General features: G+C 35.9%; 2 protein-coding genes and 1 non-coding gene across 3 annotated transcripts; 2 read left to right on the plus strand and 1 right to left on the minus strand.

Moving 5' to 3' along the window:
* The first annotated feature begins 267 nt into the window (after window positions 1–267).
* Window positions 268–11168, plus strand: LOC132031513 (aquaporin SIP1-2-like). Its single transcript, XM_059421507.1, has 3 exons — window positions 268–800; window positions 2350–2622; window positions 10788–11168. The coding sequence occupies exons 1-3, from the start codon at window positions 507–509 to the stop codon at window positions 10947–10949; spliced, it is 729 nt and encodes a 242-aa protein (XP_059277490.1). The 5' UTR covers window positions 268–506; the 3' UTR covers window positions 10950–11168.
* A 1744-nt stretch (window positions 11169–12912) lies between these two features.
* LOC132031514 (uncharacterized) lies at window positions 12913–15453 on the plus strand. The gene is made up of 2 exons (XM_059421508.1): window positions 12913–13145; window positions 14777–15453. The coding sequence occupies exons 1-2, from the start codon at window positions 13003–13005 to the stop codon at window positions 15006–15008; spliced, it is 375 nt and encodes a 124-aa protein (XP_059277491.1). The 5' UTR covers window positions 12913–13002; the 3' UTR covers window positions 15009–15453.
* On the minus strand, window positions 14337–14427 carry LOC132032270 (small nucleolar RNA snoR109). Its single transcript, XR_009408410.1, has one exon. It is a non-coding gene; the product is annotated as a small nucleolar RNA snoR109 (small nucleolar RNA).
* Window positions 15454–15834: the final 381 nt, after the last annotated feature.

Here is a 15834-nt window from a genome sequence, read left to right on the forward strand (position 1 = left end):
TCTTTCCAATTTTGGCAACTCTTTAATTTCAATTTTTTCATATGATATGTTTAAGATCACAAAAGTAAAGGATATTTTGATACATTTTACATATCTTTAATTTAACACTATAAGTCTTATTTATTTTCTTACACTTCGTGTCATCCGTGTCTAAGTCAAAACAGAACGAATAAATTGTAACTGACCGAGTAAAACATTTCTGATAAATCTCTTGTGACATGTGAGTAAAACATTTCTGGTACATTTGTTGTTTTTCACATTTCTTGGTTGGATCAATAATAGACGACTGTGTTCAGACCAACCACTATATGCTAGCGAGATTAAAATGGTAACATTAATAATATTTTAATTTTTTTCATTCCAACAACCAAAGCAAAAGTCTGTACTAAGTACATGAATCGCTCCTTTGCTTCCATTATCTACCAATTGAGTAGGAGTTGGAGTTGACTTTTGTCTACCACTCTCTCCTTCTCCTCTTCACTCATAGAGTCATTTAGATTCATCAGATGGGTGTAATTAAAGCAGTGATTGGTGATGGGGTGTTAACTTTCTTGTGGGTTTTATGTTCTTCTACTATTGGATTCTCTACTTACTTCATATCTTCTTCTTTTGGTGTTGTCAATGAAATGGTTTCACTCTTCGTCACTACACTTATTGTTTTCCTTATTTTCTTGATGTTTGGTTTTCTTGGTGATGCATTTGGTGGTGCTGGTTTCAATCCAACTGGTAATGCTGCCTTTTATGCTGCTGGTCTTGGTCATGATTCTCTTCTCTCTGCTGCCCTTCGTTGTCCTGCTCAGGTTCTTCATATAACTAATTCACTTTTCAAATTTCCATGTCTTGACAGATAAAGAAATTAGAGAGTGTAAAATGAAGGAAATAGAGAGTACTCCCTTTGTCCCAATTCTTAGTTTGACTGGACACAAAGTTTAAGAAATACAAAAAGACTTTTGAATCTTGTGCTCCTAAATTAAAGATGCGTTCCTTTGGATCTTGTGGTTTTAAACTTGTCATGTCGGATGTTTGAATTGTAAGAGGCAATCTTTCTGTGACAGAAAGCAAGACACTTAAATTACGATATAACTTCACTTTGGAATTTTCTTACTTCCCATGTCTTGAAAGATAAAGAAAATAGAGACTACTGTCAAAATAAGTGTCCACTTACATAATCAAGAGGGAATTAACTTTATTTTTCCAAATTTGCACCTATTTACTCACGGCAATAAATAGGAAATAGTCTTATTAATTAAGGATAGTATATTCAAAATACCTATTTTTTCTATGAGTTAGTGTTTTCTTATAGGAGTTAGTATTTTCTTAAGGGTATGAAAAATGTTAAGTGGATACTTATTTTGAACCGGAGGGAGTATAAGATACGATAAACTCGAATCTCAGTAGAGGCTAAGGGGCCGTTCGGTAGGCTGTATAAGAAATAGTACTGAATATAGTGTATTAGTAATGTAGGGTATTAATTATGCGGGGATTAGTTATGCTGGCATTTTTTCTTATTTTAATCTCAGTAGAGGCTAAAGAGTTAGTGTTTCTTGTACCGGTGGATGAATGAACTCTTTTCTTTTAGTTCGTTTGTGAAAGTGGCATCCCTACAAGCGAAGATGCAGATAAAAAGCAAACTGCCTAATGTCAGCTTAGATTTAAGTAGGGGCGTCAAATGAGCAGGCTGGGCCGAAAATAGACTGAGTTAATAGCTAAGCGGGTTAGTGATCCGCCCAAAAGTTACTTTGGCCAAAACGGATTGGGCTGAAATGGGTTAAAAACCGGGTCATAACCCCACCCATCCAATTCTTACTAAGTTTTAAATTCTTTGTTTGTTTTCTTATAATTTGTTTGAGCACCTGATAAAAAATCTTTCCTTATATTTAGCGAAAGTTTCTCATGGTCAATCTAGGCTGCATATCATTCCAGTTTTAAATAAACATTTCAGAAGAAAAGAGTTAGGCAAACTGACCTCGGCTAAATAGGTTTTATATAGACTTGAAGCTAGAGAGATACTAAGGTACAGCGCTGGTGGAATGTACCTAAAGCCCCAACAGCCTTAGAGCCCTTTTGCGGTTTTTGCTTTTGATAACACTGATGAACTCTTTTTCTGTTTGGTATGAAGGAAACATTTTCCAGAATTTTTTTTTCAATTTTCCCATGTTTGGTTGGCCAAAATGTTCTTCCCTGATGTACCAAATTGATACTAGAACTAGAACTGTCTGATTTGACAATGAAACTTAAGTAGCACAAAAGGAGGTGAATAGAATAAGCACAATTCATATTTCTTAAGGTTGAACACTCGATTGGAGATATTTCTGAAAAACTATAATTACTGTGTTTTGATTATTACAGGTAGCAGGTGCGATTGCTGGTTCACTAGCAATAATGGAGCTTATGCCTAAGCAGTATCACCACATGCTTGATGGGCCGGCTTTGAAAGTGGACGTACAAGCCGGAGCTATCGCAGAGGGTGTCTTGACCTTCATAATCACATTAATGGTTTTTGTCGTTATCCTTAGGGGTCCGAAAAGTGCACTTCTCAAGAATTTGTTGCTCACTATGGTAACTGTTCCATTGGTAGTTGTAGGTTCAAAGTACACTGGACCTTCTATGAATCCAGCCAATGTAAGTAATACCTCGTCTTGCTTTTCTTGCATCTTAGAACATAACATGTCGTTTGACCTTTCTGTGCTGCTCTTTTATGGAACTGTTTTTATGATTAATTATATTTGGAGAATAAAACATATATTTTTGGTAATTTCCTTCATATATTTGGATCCAACTATCTTTATGGGTGGACCCTGTAACTGCAGTCGCTCGCTTTCTAGACCGGAGCTGTTGATATTAGCGATGACTGAATAGTTTTCCTGTGATTTTTAAAAGGATGGATTGGAAATTGGAGGTTTTGATAACAAATTCTTTTCAACTATCAAAGTATTTGCTTATGGAAACCAGGGTTATTAAGGATCTTCACTTGCATATCTTGATCTTAGGCTTTGTGTGTCCACAAACTTAGCATATGTTAAAACACATATTCATCATCAATCTGTACTGGGAAAGAAAAAACGATTCTCATTTAAAAAAAGGGATGAATTTTAAGTTTTTAGTAGAAGCAATGAACTAAATACTGGAGTAGGATAGGAATACAATTGGAATTTCCCAAGGACTTCCAATCTAACTTTGGTTTCATAAATCATTTCGAAAGGCCCTCTTAGAAGATTCATCAACTTGGCCATTGCGAAAATAGACAGGACTCAATTCTCTTAAGAGATATAAAGGCTCTGAGAACCTCATGTACAATTGATAAAGTGCCCAGCATAACATAGAGTATAAAACACTTTGTTTTTGTTAGACCCTTCATTATTAATTGTGGATGGAAATATACAGATGGTACTAGTGGAGGTGAAAATTATTTCCCTAACGTTACACCATTATCCATCATAAAGGTCTTAGATGGTGTGAAAAAAGAATTAGCGGGACATTTTATCTGTAGAAAGCTGATATTCTCTCAAGATGAAGATCCTGTTGCCTTAGTTCTTCATTAAGATGAAGATCTGCATAATCTGCTATCTATTGTTTTCTACTCTATGATTTCTTCATTTCCCCTTTCTTCTTTCTTTTATTTTCTTTTCAGCGCCTTCTTTAGCAGATCCTCTTCTAGCTATTTAAGGAAAAGTTCTGGAACAAGAAAATATAGCAACCCCATGAATTAAAGGAGAATCATTACTAGAAGGGAACATCAAATCTGCCTGTATTTTTGAGAAACAATTCTAACCTCATTCATTCTTCCAAATTTACCTTCATGCACTATATTCTTTTGAAGCTATTCTGTGTTCTTTCAGACTCTAGCAATCTTCAGACCATGCATGAAGTTTCTGTGGATCACAAACCTAGTAAAAAATTGCAAGCATTCATGAAAACAAGGCAATACTTTGCGCTAATTTTCACTATCAAATTGGCTGGACTGGCATATCTTGGATTACAAATTAGCATAAAAGATAATGTTGAAGAGTCTCACATCGGATGAAAAAGGGATGGGTAGTCTTCTTAAATGGACTGGGAAATGCTCCCCTCATGAGCTAGCGGAGTTGATTAAGCCCCAATATCTATTTCTTTACAGATAAAGACCATCCCTTGACTCACGTGACTGGGGATTTCAGAAGCCAACATTAAGTAATGAGAATTGAGATCAGAGATCAAGAGGTGCTGCTAATGCGATGGTGACACATAAAAGAGACTAAGGGTGTGTTTGGTATGAAGCAAAACATTTTTTCGGAAAATGTTACTAATTTCTCATGTTTGGTCGGTCAAAATTCTTAGAAAACATTTTCTCTAGGAAAACAAGTTCCTTAAAAATGAGAAAAATGACTTCCCTAGTGGAAGTAGGGAAAACAAGTCCAATACATAGCATTCCACATTAGTTGTCTCCCCCCCCCCCCCCCAAACACACCCCACCTCCATCCCTACCCTCATAGCCTCCATTCCCCAAACTCTTATCCTCCACCCTACCTCCATAGTGTTTGCCTACATTATATAAAATATTTTTGGGATAATATTTTTTGCTTACTAAACACTAGAAAATAAGTAAAAACCCACTTATTTTCTAGAAAAAACATTTTCCTAAATAGCAATCACACCTTGAGATGAACAAGTGTGTCACGACCCAATTCACGAGTCGTGATGACACCTACACTATGCCACCGGTAGGTGAACCATTCCCAAATCATCAAGTCATTTATAAAATAAAGCGGAAAAGTTAAATACATTTGAATTACTAGTCAACAGTCTTAATAGAAATATATGAAAATGCGGAAAGATATCTTAATCTTGACAACTCCCAAAACCTGGTCGAACTTGTACAAGAGCTTCTAAATACATTACAAGTCTTAAATACGGAATAGAAAACTGTCTGAAATGTAAATAGACAGAAATATAAGGATAGGAGAAGATCCAGGGCTGCTGGTATGACTGATTGCTCACCCTGAAACCTCTAAATGCACCACCTCGCGACTAGCCACGAGGCCTGAAATTGGAACAAGGGTTGGTATTTGCACGGAAAGTGCAGCAAGTATAGTATGAGTACAAACCACTAGTACTCCGTAGGTATCATAGGCCGACAACGAAGGAATACACGTATAAAGCATATAAAGACTGAATCTAAACACATATTAGGTTAACTCCCTTAACTTTGCTAGTTCTAACTAAGAATTCATAATTCACAAGACAGGTAAGCATCACATAGGAGGAACAGTAGAATAAATGGATGAATGAATATACGAATGCAGTGCATTGGCCAATATCAATCTTGGTACACACATGCTAGCGGTCATTTTGTCTAGTCATGACCCATAGGTGACTCGCGAGGTCCATATACCCCGTTGAGGCGTGCAACCCGATCCCATGTTGCGGCGTGCAATCCTATCCCATAATTTATATATGTTGCGGCGTGCAACCCATCCCATAGATCATCGCGGATATGTAACCTCAATCTTACCTTTTCCGGCCTTAAAAAGACCACCTCATATCTCCTTTTCCACAACTTATCCATCAAGTATGTATGAATGAATGCATGTATGCAAAATATCATGTGCCATATATCATGAAAGTATGGAATGGATAAGCATATATCATGGAATCTCTTAAGTTCAACTCAAGTATCAACATGGATCATTCTTTCATAATTTATACGAGTCATGGAGTGATGAGGTAAATGATGTTAATAATAGCAAGTATTCATCAAACATGACTATCATAGCCCACATAAGCAATAATCATACCAACCTAGTGGATTTATCGCCACAACTAATGCCCGTAGGCCTAACATGCATTCCCTTCTCAATACACTACTTTACATTAACTACCCGAACAATTACACCGGTACCCACCGAAGTGCTTATCAGAGTCACTAAGGTGGGATCCCCTTTCACGCCCAATACTCCTTCAATATTTATAAACTATATACGTCCTCTAATCGGAGTCTAACGAGTAAACTTTAACCTACCTCGAAGCCGAACAAGAGCCACGAACCCTCAAGCCGGAGCCTTTCCCTTTCGAAGTATTTTCGAACGATCAAAGTCTATCAAATGTAGACTATATGAAAATACGATACCATAGATACCCATATTGTTATATTATACTCCCTCCGTTCACTTTTACTTGTCCACTTTTGACTTTGCAAACCCCTTAAGAAATAATAAATGAAGTCCATAATTTACCAATGCACCCATATTAATTGTTGCATATTTTCATTGGATTTGAAAAATGATTTGAAGTGAGTATTAAATACTATGGGTAAAATAGGAAAAAAAAAAATTGTCTTCTCTTGATATGCTAAAAGTGACAAGTAAAAGTGAATCTAGTTTTAGAATACTGGACGAGTAAAAGTCAACGGAGGGAGTACTTCCGGCCCCAAAAAGGCAATTCCGAGCACCGAAGGTCAAAACTGTAATTTCGTTGCAAAATCGGGCTCAACGTAGTCAAAACCTAAGTTACACGGACTCGGGTGCAGGTATCCGATACGGGTAGATTCGAGTGTCGGATTCGGCAAAATCTAAATTTAAAATTCGGGGGTACGTATCCGGTTATGGATACGGGTGCGGGGATTCGGCTAAGAAAATTCAAAATTATATAAAAAATAGAGCTATAATGATATTACAAATTTTGAGAGCTATTCTTATGAAAAACTTACATGTATATGAAATAAAAGTACTTCTTTGTTTATCTGAAACATGAAGCAACATATATGAAATAAAAGTACTATAATATTGAAGGTACGTCATTTTCCTTATCTTAAATCTGTTTTATTTTTAATTTTGAGAAATCAAAATCTCAAAATTTTCCCCCAAATTTGTCGACGGACTCCGGTCAAAGTATCCGTATGTGATTGACCGTATCCGGAACATTTGCAGTTCCGGCACCCGCACCCGTCCGTATCCGGGACGGGGACGGCACCCAAAATGGCGAGTCCGTGTAACTTAGGTCAAAACAGTAGTCTATGAGTTTAATCGAGTCCAATGATACCCATATTGCTATGCTTTGATTCGTAACCCAAAAAGGTAACCCCGAGCCCCAAAGGGCAAAACTGAAATTTTATTTCAAAATTGGTTTACCCATAGCTTAATTAGTCTAAATCCAGAAACCCATTCAAAAAGCCATCATCTTGATCCTCAAATCCATGATTTACCACTTTTCAACTTTTGGGTTCAAAAGTCAAAACCCCAATTTTCCCCAATCAAACACGAATAAAAACGATAACCAACGGAAATAATCATGGGGAAACATCAAAATAAAGGTTAGATACTTACCCCCTCGTTGAGACGAGAACAACGCCACGAAAATCACCTCAAACGGAGCTCTAGAACTCAAAATATGCTCAAAATACTAAATATTTCGGATTTGTCCAATTTAAACATTGTCCAGACATATTTACTTCTTCACGATGGCAACCTGCCACGTGTCGCGATCGTAATGACTTTTTTTTTTTTTTAACACCAGAAACCAGCAATGCATTTTCGAAGTAAAATAGCCATATCTCCCTCGTACGACAATTCTTGTTGCTATAGCTCCGAAATTACGATACAGATCTAACTGTTCGATCAAAACACAAATCAAAGGTCGTTTACTCAATATGGTACCCTTTATGCTCAAAACGACGTCTAAACCAAAAACAAATGCTATACAACCCAAACCCGTTCGAAACTGATTCGAATCTAACCAAAATTTGTGTACAAGTTTAAAATCATCATACGAACTTGTTCGAACTTTCAAAACATCAAAACGGGGCTGTCTTGACCCGATGTTGACCGTGGTCAACTCCAAATCTTCTCAAAAGCTAGTTTCTTAACCAACCACCTAAATCAAACTCGAACCTCTCGGGAACCGAACCAACGACTCGACTAAGTCATAAATCACATTCCGGACCTAATGAAATCGACAAAACTTCGAAAAGGACTCATTTACCGCTGATGTTGACTTTGGTCAACTGTCTCATTTCTTAACTTAAAAATATCCTTTTCGTTACTCAAAACTCACCCGAAAGCCTCGGGAATTGCACCACCCATCTCCGCAAGTCATAAACGTCAATATGAAGCTAATGGAATCAACAAATTCCCAAATCCAGGTCTTATTTTTTACCCTTGACCACCTTTTCACCGTAAATAGGCATATTAAATATTAAAATCGACTAATTGTCAAAAGCCAACCAAACGAACTCTAAAATTAGCTCCGTCAATTTCTACAGGTCATAAATAATATTACAAATCTAACGAAATCTTCAGATACCCAATCAGAGCACGTTTTCCCAAAACGAGCAATTAATCCAAATAATTGAATACCGGAATTTCCAAAATGAAACCTTCTCCCAAAGTGAACCAAATGATAGCCTTTTGACTTCAAATTTTGCAACCAAGTCAAAATAATTATTACGGAGCTTCTGGAATAGACGACATGCAAAACAGAGTATCAGTTCTCAAAACGACCGACCGGGTCGCTACAAATTGTTACTTCTCTCTACACTCTAAGACTGCATGTTTCTTGGGAAATTTATAACCTAATGAAGCATTTCTTGTTGACTGTCCATCTTTAACCTTTTCCAAAAAGCTTTCTTCCCTCCATGTTACATCCCCATAGCCTCCCATGTCACACCATGAGGAGTGAATTTAGGGATTAGGTGAGATAATTTCTTAATTGGTGTTTTCATTTTCCTGAATCGTGGTAAAGGTAGTTTGAGAAACCAGCTTTGGACTTTGCTCTGTTTCTCAATCTTTCTCTAAAGAATCACTGAGCAGTTTTTCCAAAATTGAGATGACCACTGCAAAACAGATGCACTTTCTCTGGCATTTCTGTATTGGAAAACCGAGAAGTGAAGAAAGGTGCAAATGAGATGTGCCTATCTCTTTGAGTTCTTAATAAAAATTGCCAATGTGTGAGCATTGACCAATGGAACCTTGATTATGCTTGTATTTGCCTCATACTGTCATGGAATATGGTAATTATTGAAAATGGATTTAGACGGCGAATATTAGGTAAATCTCTCTTTCAATCTACCTAGATTAACGTGTAATCTAGAGAGTGATCACACTGCTATTGTTTCCTTTTACTTGCCTTCGTAAGTTGTAAACATCCTCTCATTACTTGTTTGCATTTTCTGTGGCCTAAAGTCTAGTCACAAACTTCTTCACCAGTGTAAATTAAATAATATTTTGCTTTTACCTATCTTTGTTTACAATGTGGGGAACATAAGACCGGGAATGAGTTCAATCAAGAATCTAGTGGAGATGACCAACCAAGTCTTTCATTTTACCCTCATTTTCCATGAACGCGTACTGGTCCTGATTTTGGACTTTATACCATTTCCTTCTACTAGCAACAGTTCTCTCTCTCTCTCTCTCTCTCTCTCTATATATATATATATATATATAGATATATATATATATAAACATCATCTTGGGCATATTAAGTTTGTTTCTCTTTTGAACTGGTTTCTTTAGGGGCAACGGATAATTGGTTTGGTAAGGAACGAAATACTTTTGTTAGTATCATCCTTCGCTAACATGGAATGATATCCAAATTGTCCAAGAATGCTTATGTGGTCTGCAGAAGCAGAATAAGTTCCTTACCCACTCCCTTTTTATGAGAAAATCTGAATGTCAATTTGATTTTTGTTGTATTAGTAATAAAGGTAAAAAGTACATATAAAAAAGGTCAGTTCCATGGCAAAGGTGTCACTGTCACACATGGTTTAGTTTTTGACGAATACTTTTTTTCATTTATTTATTTATCTATTTGCTAAGTTGCTAATAAATATTATGAATTGTGAGTCAATAATGGTCGGGAAGTAGAAGCTATGTCACTGGCATTGTGATGCTGAGTAGTTTTATTTTTTAATGAATGCATACTGCTATCTTTGATATCCTAAATCTTTAAGGTAAATTTCATAAATGTTCACATAACTATGGTTTTTTATTCCACCAAAGTCACATAACTATCACAAAACTTTCACCCTACTAACACAAAAGTCACAACTGCCAGAAAACCCAACATTTCGATGAGTGATAATTTTTTACTCTACATTTTAATCACTATGAGTTTGGATTAAAATCTTGAAAATAGGGATGTAAAATTGGGGGAAAATTTGGACGGTGATTTTCAAATGATGTGTAGGATACGCCATTTGGATACATTTGAAGATGGTAAAAAAATAGTGGATTATCACCCATTGTAAGAATCGATTTCATTCAACCTTTGATTCAAAGAACTGCGCTTAGCCCCCTAGCTCATGAAACGACTCTGTTGCAAAGGATGACAGAAGGTCCGTAGTACCCGAAGCACTGGAGTGATCCAGTAGCCGGGATGAGTAACCGAGTTCTTCCTATGGTTGGCACGAGAATCCCTCTCAAAGGGGAAGAATCAGATTCGATCTCTGGGCTTATAACCAACCTATGAATAATGGTTTGTCTCGTCTAGTTGGTCTCCTTCTTGGCATCAAGGGTCGTCCATACTGGTTAAAAATTTGGGTGGTATCAATTCTCTTTTAATAGGGTATATTAAATTGTGGAGTAAACAATTTCTGCTCATAGGAAGGTTGGGTTTTCGACAGTTTTGACTTGTGTTAGTAGAGGGTGAGAATTTTGTAATTTTTCCGTTGGAAAACATAGTTATTCGACTGTGGTGAAGAAAAGTATAGTCATGTGACCATTTATGAAATTTACCTAAATCTGTAGCATTTTTTTCTTTTTGCTGTTTCCTGCTTAAGTTTTTAAATCGCTCCATAACACGCATGGCGTTTGCAGGCATATGGCTGGGCTTACCTAAGCAGCACACATAACACATGGGAACACTTTTATGTTTATTGGGTCAGCCCCTTCATAGGAGCAATTTTGGCTGCATGGATTTTTCGTGCTCTATTTCCACCTCCAGTAGAGCAGAAGCCTCAGAAGCAAAAACGGAACTGAATAAAGATTATTCTGCTTCCATTTATTCTCTAGCTCCTATATTGTTGTTGTAGCTTTGTCCACCAAGGATGGCTTAAAACTGCTTTTACACAGCATTCTTAAGTGGAAGAGGTTATGTAGTTTATCATTTTGTTCAAATTGTAATAGATATTTGCCCTTTTCATGGGACAGTTTAAACGATATTATTCAGCTATTAGTGCAACATTTTTGTTGTCCAAAGCTGGAGGGTGCCCGTGCATTTCTGCATATTGCTAAATTGCTAGTGGTCAAAATGCTTTATTTAAGCCGAGGGTTTATCGGAAACAACCTCTCTATCTCTATGAGGTAGAGGTAAGTTTTTTTGATCTTCCCTCCTCGTACTCCACCTAGACACACTCATTGTTGTTGCTGCTGCTAAATTGCTAGTGGGTAAGGGTTCAAGTCATATTAGTTTGAGAAAGAAGTTGACACGTTAGACTGAAATCCTACCCATATATATGAGAAATGGATAATGCGACGATTTTATTGAAAGAATTGAAATATGCACAATCTTGGAAAGTAGAGAGGAGGCACTCCTAGAAAAAGAAGCCAAGTTCAAAAGTTGAATAAGCTGTGGCATTTCTATGTCATGAGTTGTAACTGGTTCAGTCATTTCCTCTTATTAAGGTTATGGGCTGATATCACTTCACCCAATCAACGGAAAAAACATTCCTGCGGTAGGATTATATGATCGTGGCACTGGCCATACTGTAATCATAGTTGTTCTCAATTATTATGATCATAGTAATCAGTATGGCCAGTGCCACGATCATATAATCCTACCGCAGGAATGTTTTTTCCGTTGATTGGGTGAAGTGGTATCAGCCCATAACCTTAATAAGAGGAAATGACTGAACCAGCCCATAACAATTGTTTGCAGCGAAAATTTCACTTAACCCTTTTACTTTTTGGGTTAGGAAAATGATACTCATTTCGTTTATTGAATGGTGCAATAATCTCACACAATCTTAAATTTGTGTAAAGCGTTTATTCTTTTATCTTGTCATTCTTACATATTGAATGGTGTAATTATCTTTGAAAATATTTCTTTGGTAATGATTTAGAAAATAAAGTAGCAATCCTGAATATTAATATAGTTTATAAGTGATATGATATTTCAAAATTTTGAAAAACCACCAGAAAATGTTAATTCAAAGGGGTTATTTATTTAAAGTAAAAGATGACATTCTTTCTTAAATCAAAAGACATAACTTCCTAAGTTAAAAATATTAATTTCTCTTTTTTATTTATATTTTAAGTACGATATTTAAGTTATTCATAAGGCATTTTAGGAATTCAACTGTTGAATTTATATTTATATACTCTTTTGTTTGTCTGATTTTGACTTGGCACGGGTTTAAGAAAGTCAATACTCCCTCTGTTCCAATTTACACGGCACCATTTTCTTTTTTAGTTTGTCCAAAAAAAATGTCACCTTTTTATATTTAGAAACAATTTAACTTTAAAATTCCTCGTTTGCCCTTAATGAAGTAATTTATAGCCAACAATTATCTAAGGTTTTATTTTAAATCACATATTTCAAAAGTCAACCTTTCTTTCTTAAATTTTCTGTCAAGTCAAATGGTGACACATAATTTGAAAAGGAAGGAGCAAGACTTTTGAATCTTGTGGTTGTTAACTAAAGATACCTAAAGTGTACCAAAAATATCATTTAATCATGTGATCTTAAATATGTCATGTGAAAAATTGAAATTATAGAGTTTAAAAAAAAAAAAAATCTTTTTTAAACGGATTAAAAGAAAAATAAAACAAATAAATCGAAAAGAGAGAAAATATAGCCGAATCCTGTAGATAGAAATCGGATAGATAAGGAAGTCTTGAAATTGCCATAGAAGGGTCCACTAAAAGAAGAACTTATCAAGAACCAACCAATAAAATTCCAATGCCAAATGCTTACTCTTATCCGAGTACCCTAAAACCACATGAGAACATTTCTTGTTTTTTTGCGGTGTTTTTGACCCTATAGAATTAACGTCCCATTCATTTAGAGAGTAAATGCACACATACCAAAATTATGGCTCAGTCACTGTCCCCAGTTGCAGCAGCTACACTAACCTCATTATCAACCAAGAAGAATGCCTGTTTGAGGTCTCTTAGTGTTTTGGCTATCCATCAAAGGTCTGATAAAGAATTGGACACAAATGTTGTCTCTCGCAGGTTAGTTAAATGTTTGTTGAGTTAATTTCTCTATGTATACTCAATTAATAGTTACTCCCTTCGTTTCAAAATGTTTTTCTTATTTTTTTTAGTCCGGTTAAAAAAGAATTACTATTTTCCTTTTTGGCAACTCTTCAATTTCAATTCTCCATATGACATATTTAAGACCACAAGATTCAATAGCATGTTCGTACATTCTACGTATCTTTAATTTTAAAATCAAAAGATTCAAAAATATTCTTTATTTTCGTAAATTTCGTGTCAAGTGAAAATCAGATAAATATTTTGAAACAGAAGGAGTATTACTTTAAAATGTCATTTTCTTTGTTAAAGGGAATATGAATAAAAAAAAAATGTGACTTTCTGAAATAATTATTATTAATTCAGTGACTATTTGAGAAATCCACTCATTAATTTAATTTTAACTTCAATTTGGGGTTTGTATGTCAGGGTTTTTCTTTTTGCTATCCGTTAAATTCACTAAGAAGGTAAAGCGCTTCATGCTAAGAAATTATGTTGTGGGAAAGGATCCAGTCCATTACTTAATGGTCCAGTAAATCTTAATGGTATCATGGATAAAAGCCACCTGGCTGCTTAGAGTTTTAATGGTTTGGATGCATTTAATTTTTGGGTGGCTTTTATCTATGATACCATTGAGATTTACTGGACCATTGAGTACTGGACTTTCACAATGCAAAAGCATGATAACGTCAGTTCCTTTGGCTTATGTTGGGAGTTATTTTACTTGTATTTCAATTGCCCACACAAAAATAAAGACAATTTAATTTCTTTACATTCTCTCGTGCAATGTAAATAGAACAAACAGCGGATACCCATTAGCTAACACATCAAACTGTATCTCTGAAGGTCTTTAGATTAAGAAGGAACTGACGTTATCATGCTTTTGCTATATTTTTGTGAGTTAAATATAAAATTAAAACTTAATAGTCTCGCTGTATTTGCCTTTTTCCTAAACCCCGTATGGATCCTCCCAAAATAATTAAGCCACAATATGCCGTAAGATGAATCGAATCCTAGAATTTAAAAGTCCATGGTCTCAGCCTTGACAATTATATTGGATTAGACCTCTAAGATATAATAGAGTTAGATAAAATTACTAGGGAAACCACTTCAAGTGTGCAATTTTTTTTTTTTTTTTCCTGTAGAGAGATGAATTACAACTAGAATTTGAAATGTAAGAAGTTCGGTAAGCAGATATGTCGACAGCAGAACAACAACCGGCCAGTAAACTCCTCAAATTGAATTCATGTTGCTACAGCCACATTGGCAAAATCAAGATCAAGGGTACTGAATTTCACCCTTATCTTGGTAATGTAGCGTTGAAAAATGTGCAAAATTAGCAGTTCATACGTAGTTTGGTAATAATAGGCAGTCTAATGTCATAAAATTAGTTGACAATACAACTCTTTAAGAAATGCTGCAATACTACTACAACAACAACATAGCCTGTGTAATCTCACAAGTGAGGTCTGAGGACAAGACGCAGCCTTACCCCTACCTTGTGAAGGTAGAGAGGCCGTTTCCGATAGACCATCGGCTAAAGTAAAACTAAGAAATGCTGCAACGTGCGAAAATATTCTTGAAAATATGTGATGTTGGCATTGATGCAGGAGTTTGGCATTGGGCTTGGCAGGAGCTGCGGTTGCGCTGAATGCAGGTAACAAGAAGGCAAATGCTGCTGCAAGAAGGCCTCCACCACCGCCACCAATGGAGAAAAAGGATCCAAATGTCAGTGGTGTCTTAGCTAAAGTATTAGCTAGCAAGAGGAGAAAGGAGGCTATGAAAGAATCCATGGCCAAGCTAAGAGAGAAAGGGAAGCCTGTCAATGAACCATCTCAATAGTTTGTTGGCTATGTTTATCAAGAGAATTTGTTGCTTGTTTTTTTTTAATTTACATAGTTCAGTTTTAAGGATTGCAAAGTTAGAAGTCAATGCTATCAATAATGAGATCAATGGTGAAAAAACAATCATAGAAGCCATTCATTTATATATATTTTTTGGCTTCTAGTAGAGTATGTGTTTTATAAAGGAAAAGGTCCCTTGGTTTACAAGGACGGACATGCACAAGTCACATAAGAAATTGACCGATGATGCAGAATGGATACCGTAGCTGATAAGTAACGAGGAATATTTCTTATTAAAGGAATGTACATACTTTCCTATATTTTATATGTTTGTAATTGCTTACCTTCCTTGTTTAGAATTCCTAGTAATACATGTAACCTATCTGTATAAATACCATTACATATATAACGAGAATCACTATGGTTTCATAACTTTTACATGATATCAGAGCCAAGGCTACAGCGCCAAAATCATAGTACCGTTGACCCCCTCTTCTGCCTCTAGGCTTTTTTGGAAAACTCGAGAACTGGTTATAATTACACTAGTTGCAACTACGGTTGGTGTTGTGATCCCTGCTTCAGGCGCACCACCACTGTCATCGTATAATTACCTCATGCAAATTATCTCCCATCAGGCACCCTTTAAGCTTACTTCCACCTATAAAAGATACAATTTATGTTGATTCTTAGAGGATGTGCTCTCCAACATCATATTGATGGCTCAGCCATTGTACAAGATCGCTTTCTAGCAAATAACAAGGTTAACCCTTTTACGTTGTGGGTTCGTCAAGACGAAATGGTTCGTAGTTGGATTATTACGTCTC

This window comes from Lycium ferocissimum, chromosome 9 (genome assembly GCF_029784015.1).
Source record: "Lycium ferocissimum isolate CSIRO_LF1 chromosome 9, AGI_CSIRO_Lferr_CH_V1, whole genome shotgun sequence".
Taxonomy (NCBI): domain Eukaryota; kingdom Viridiplantae; phylum Streptophyta; class Magnoliopsida; order Solanales; family Solanaceae; genus Lycium; species Lycium ferocissimum.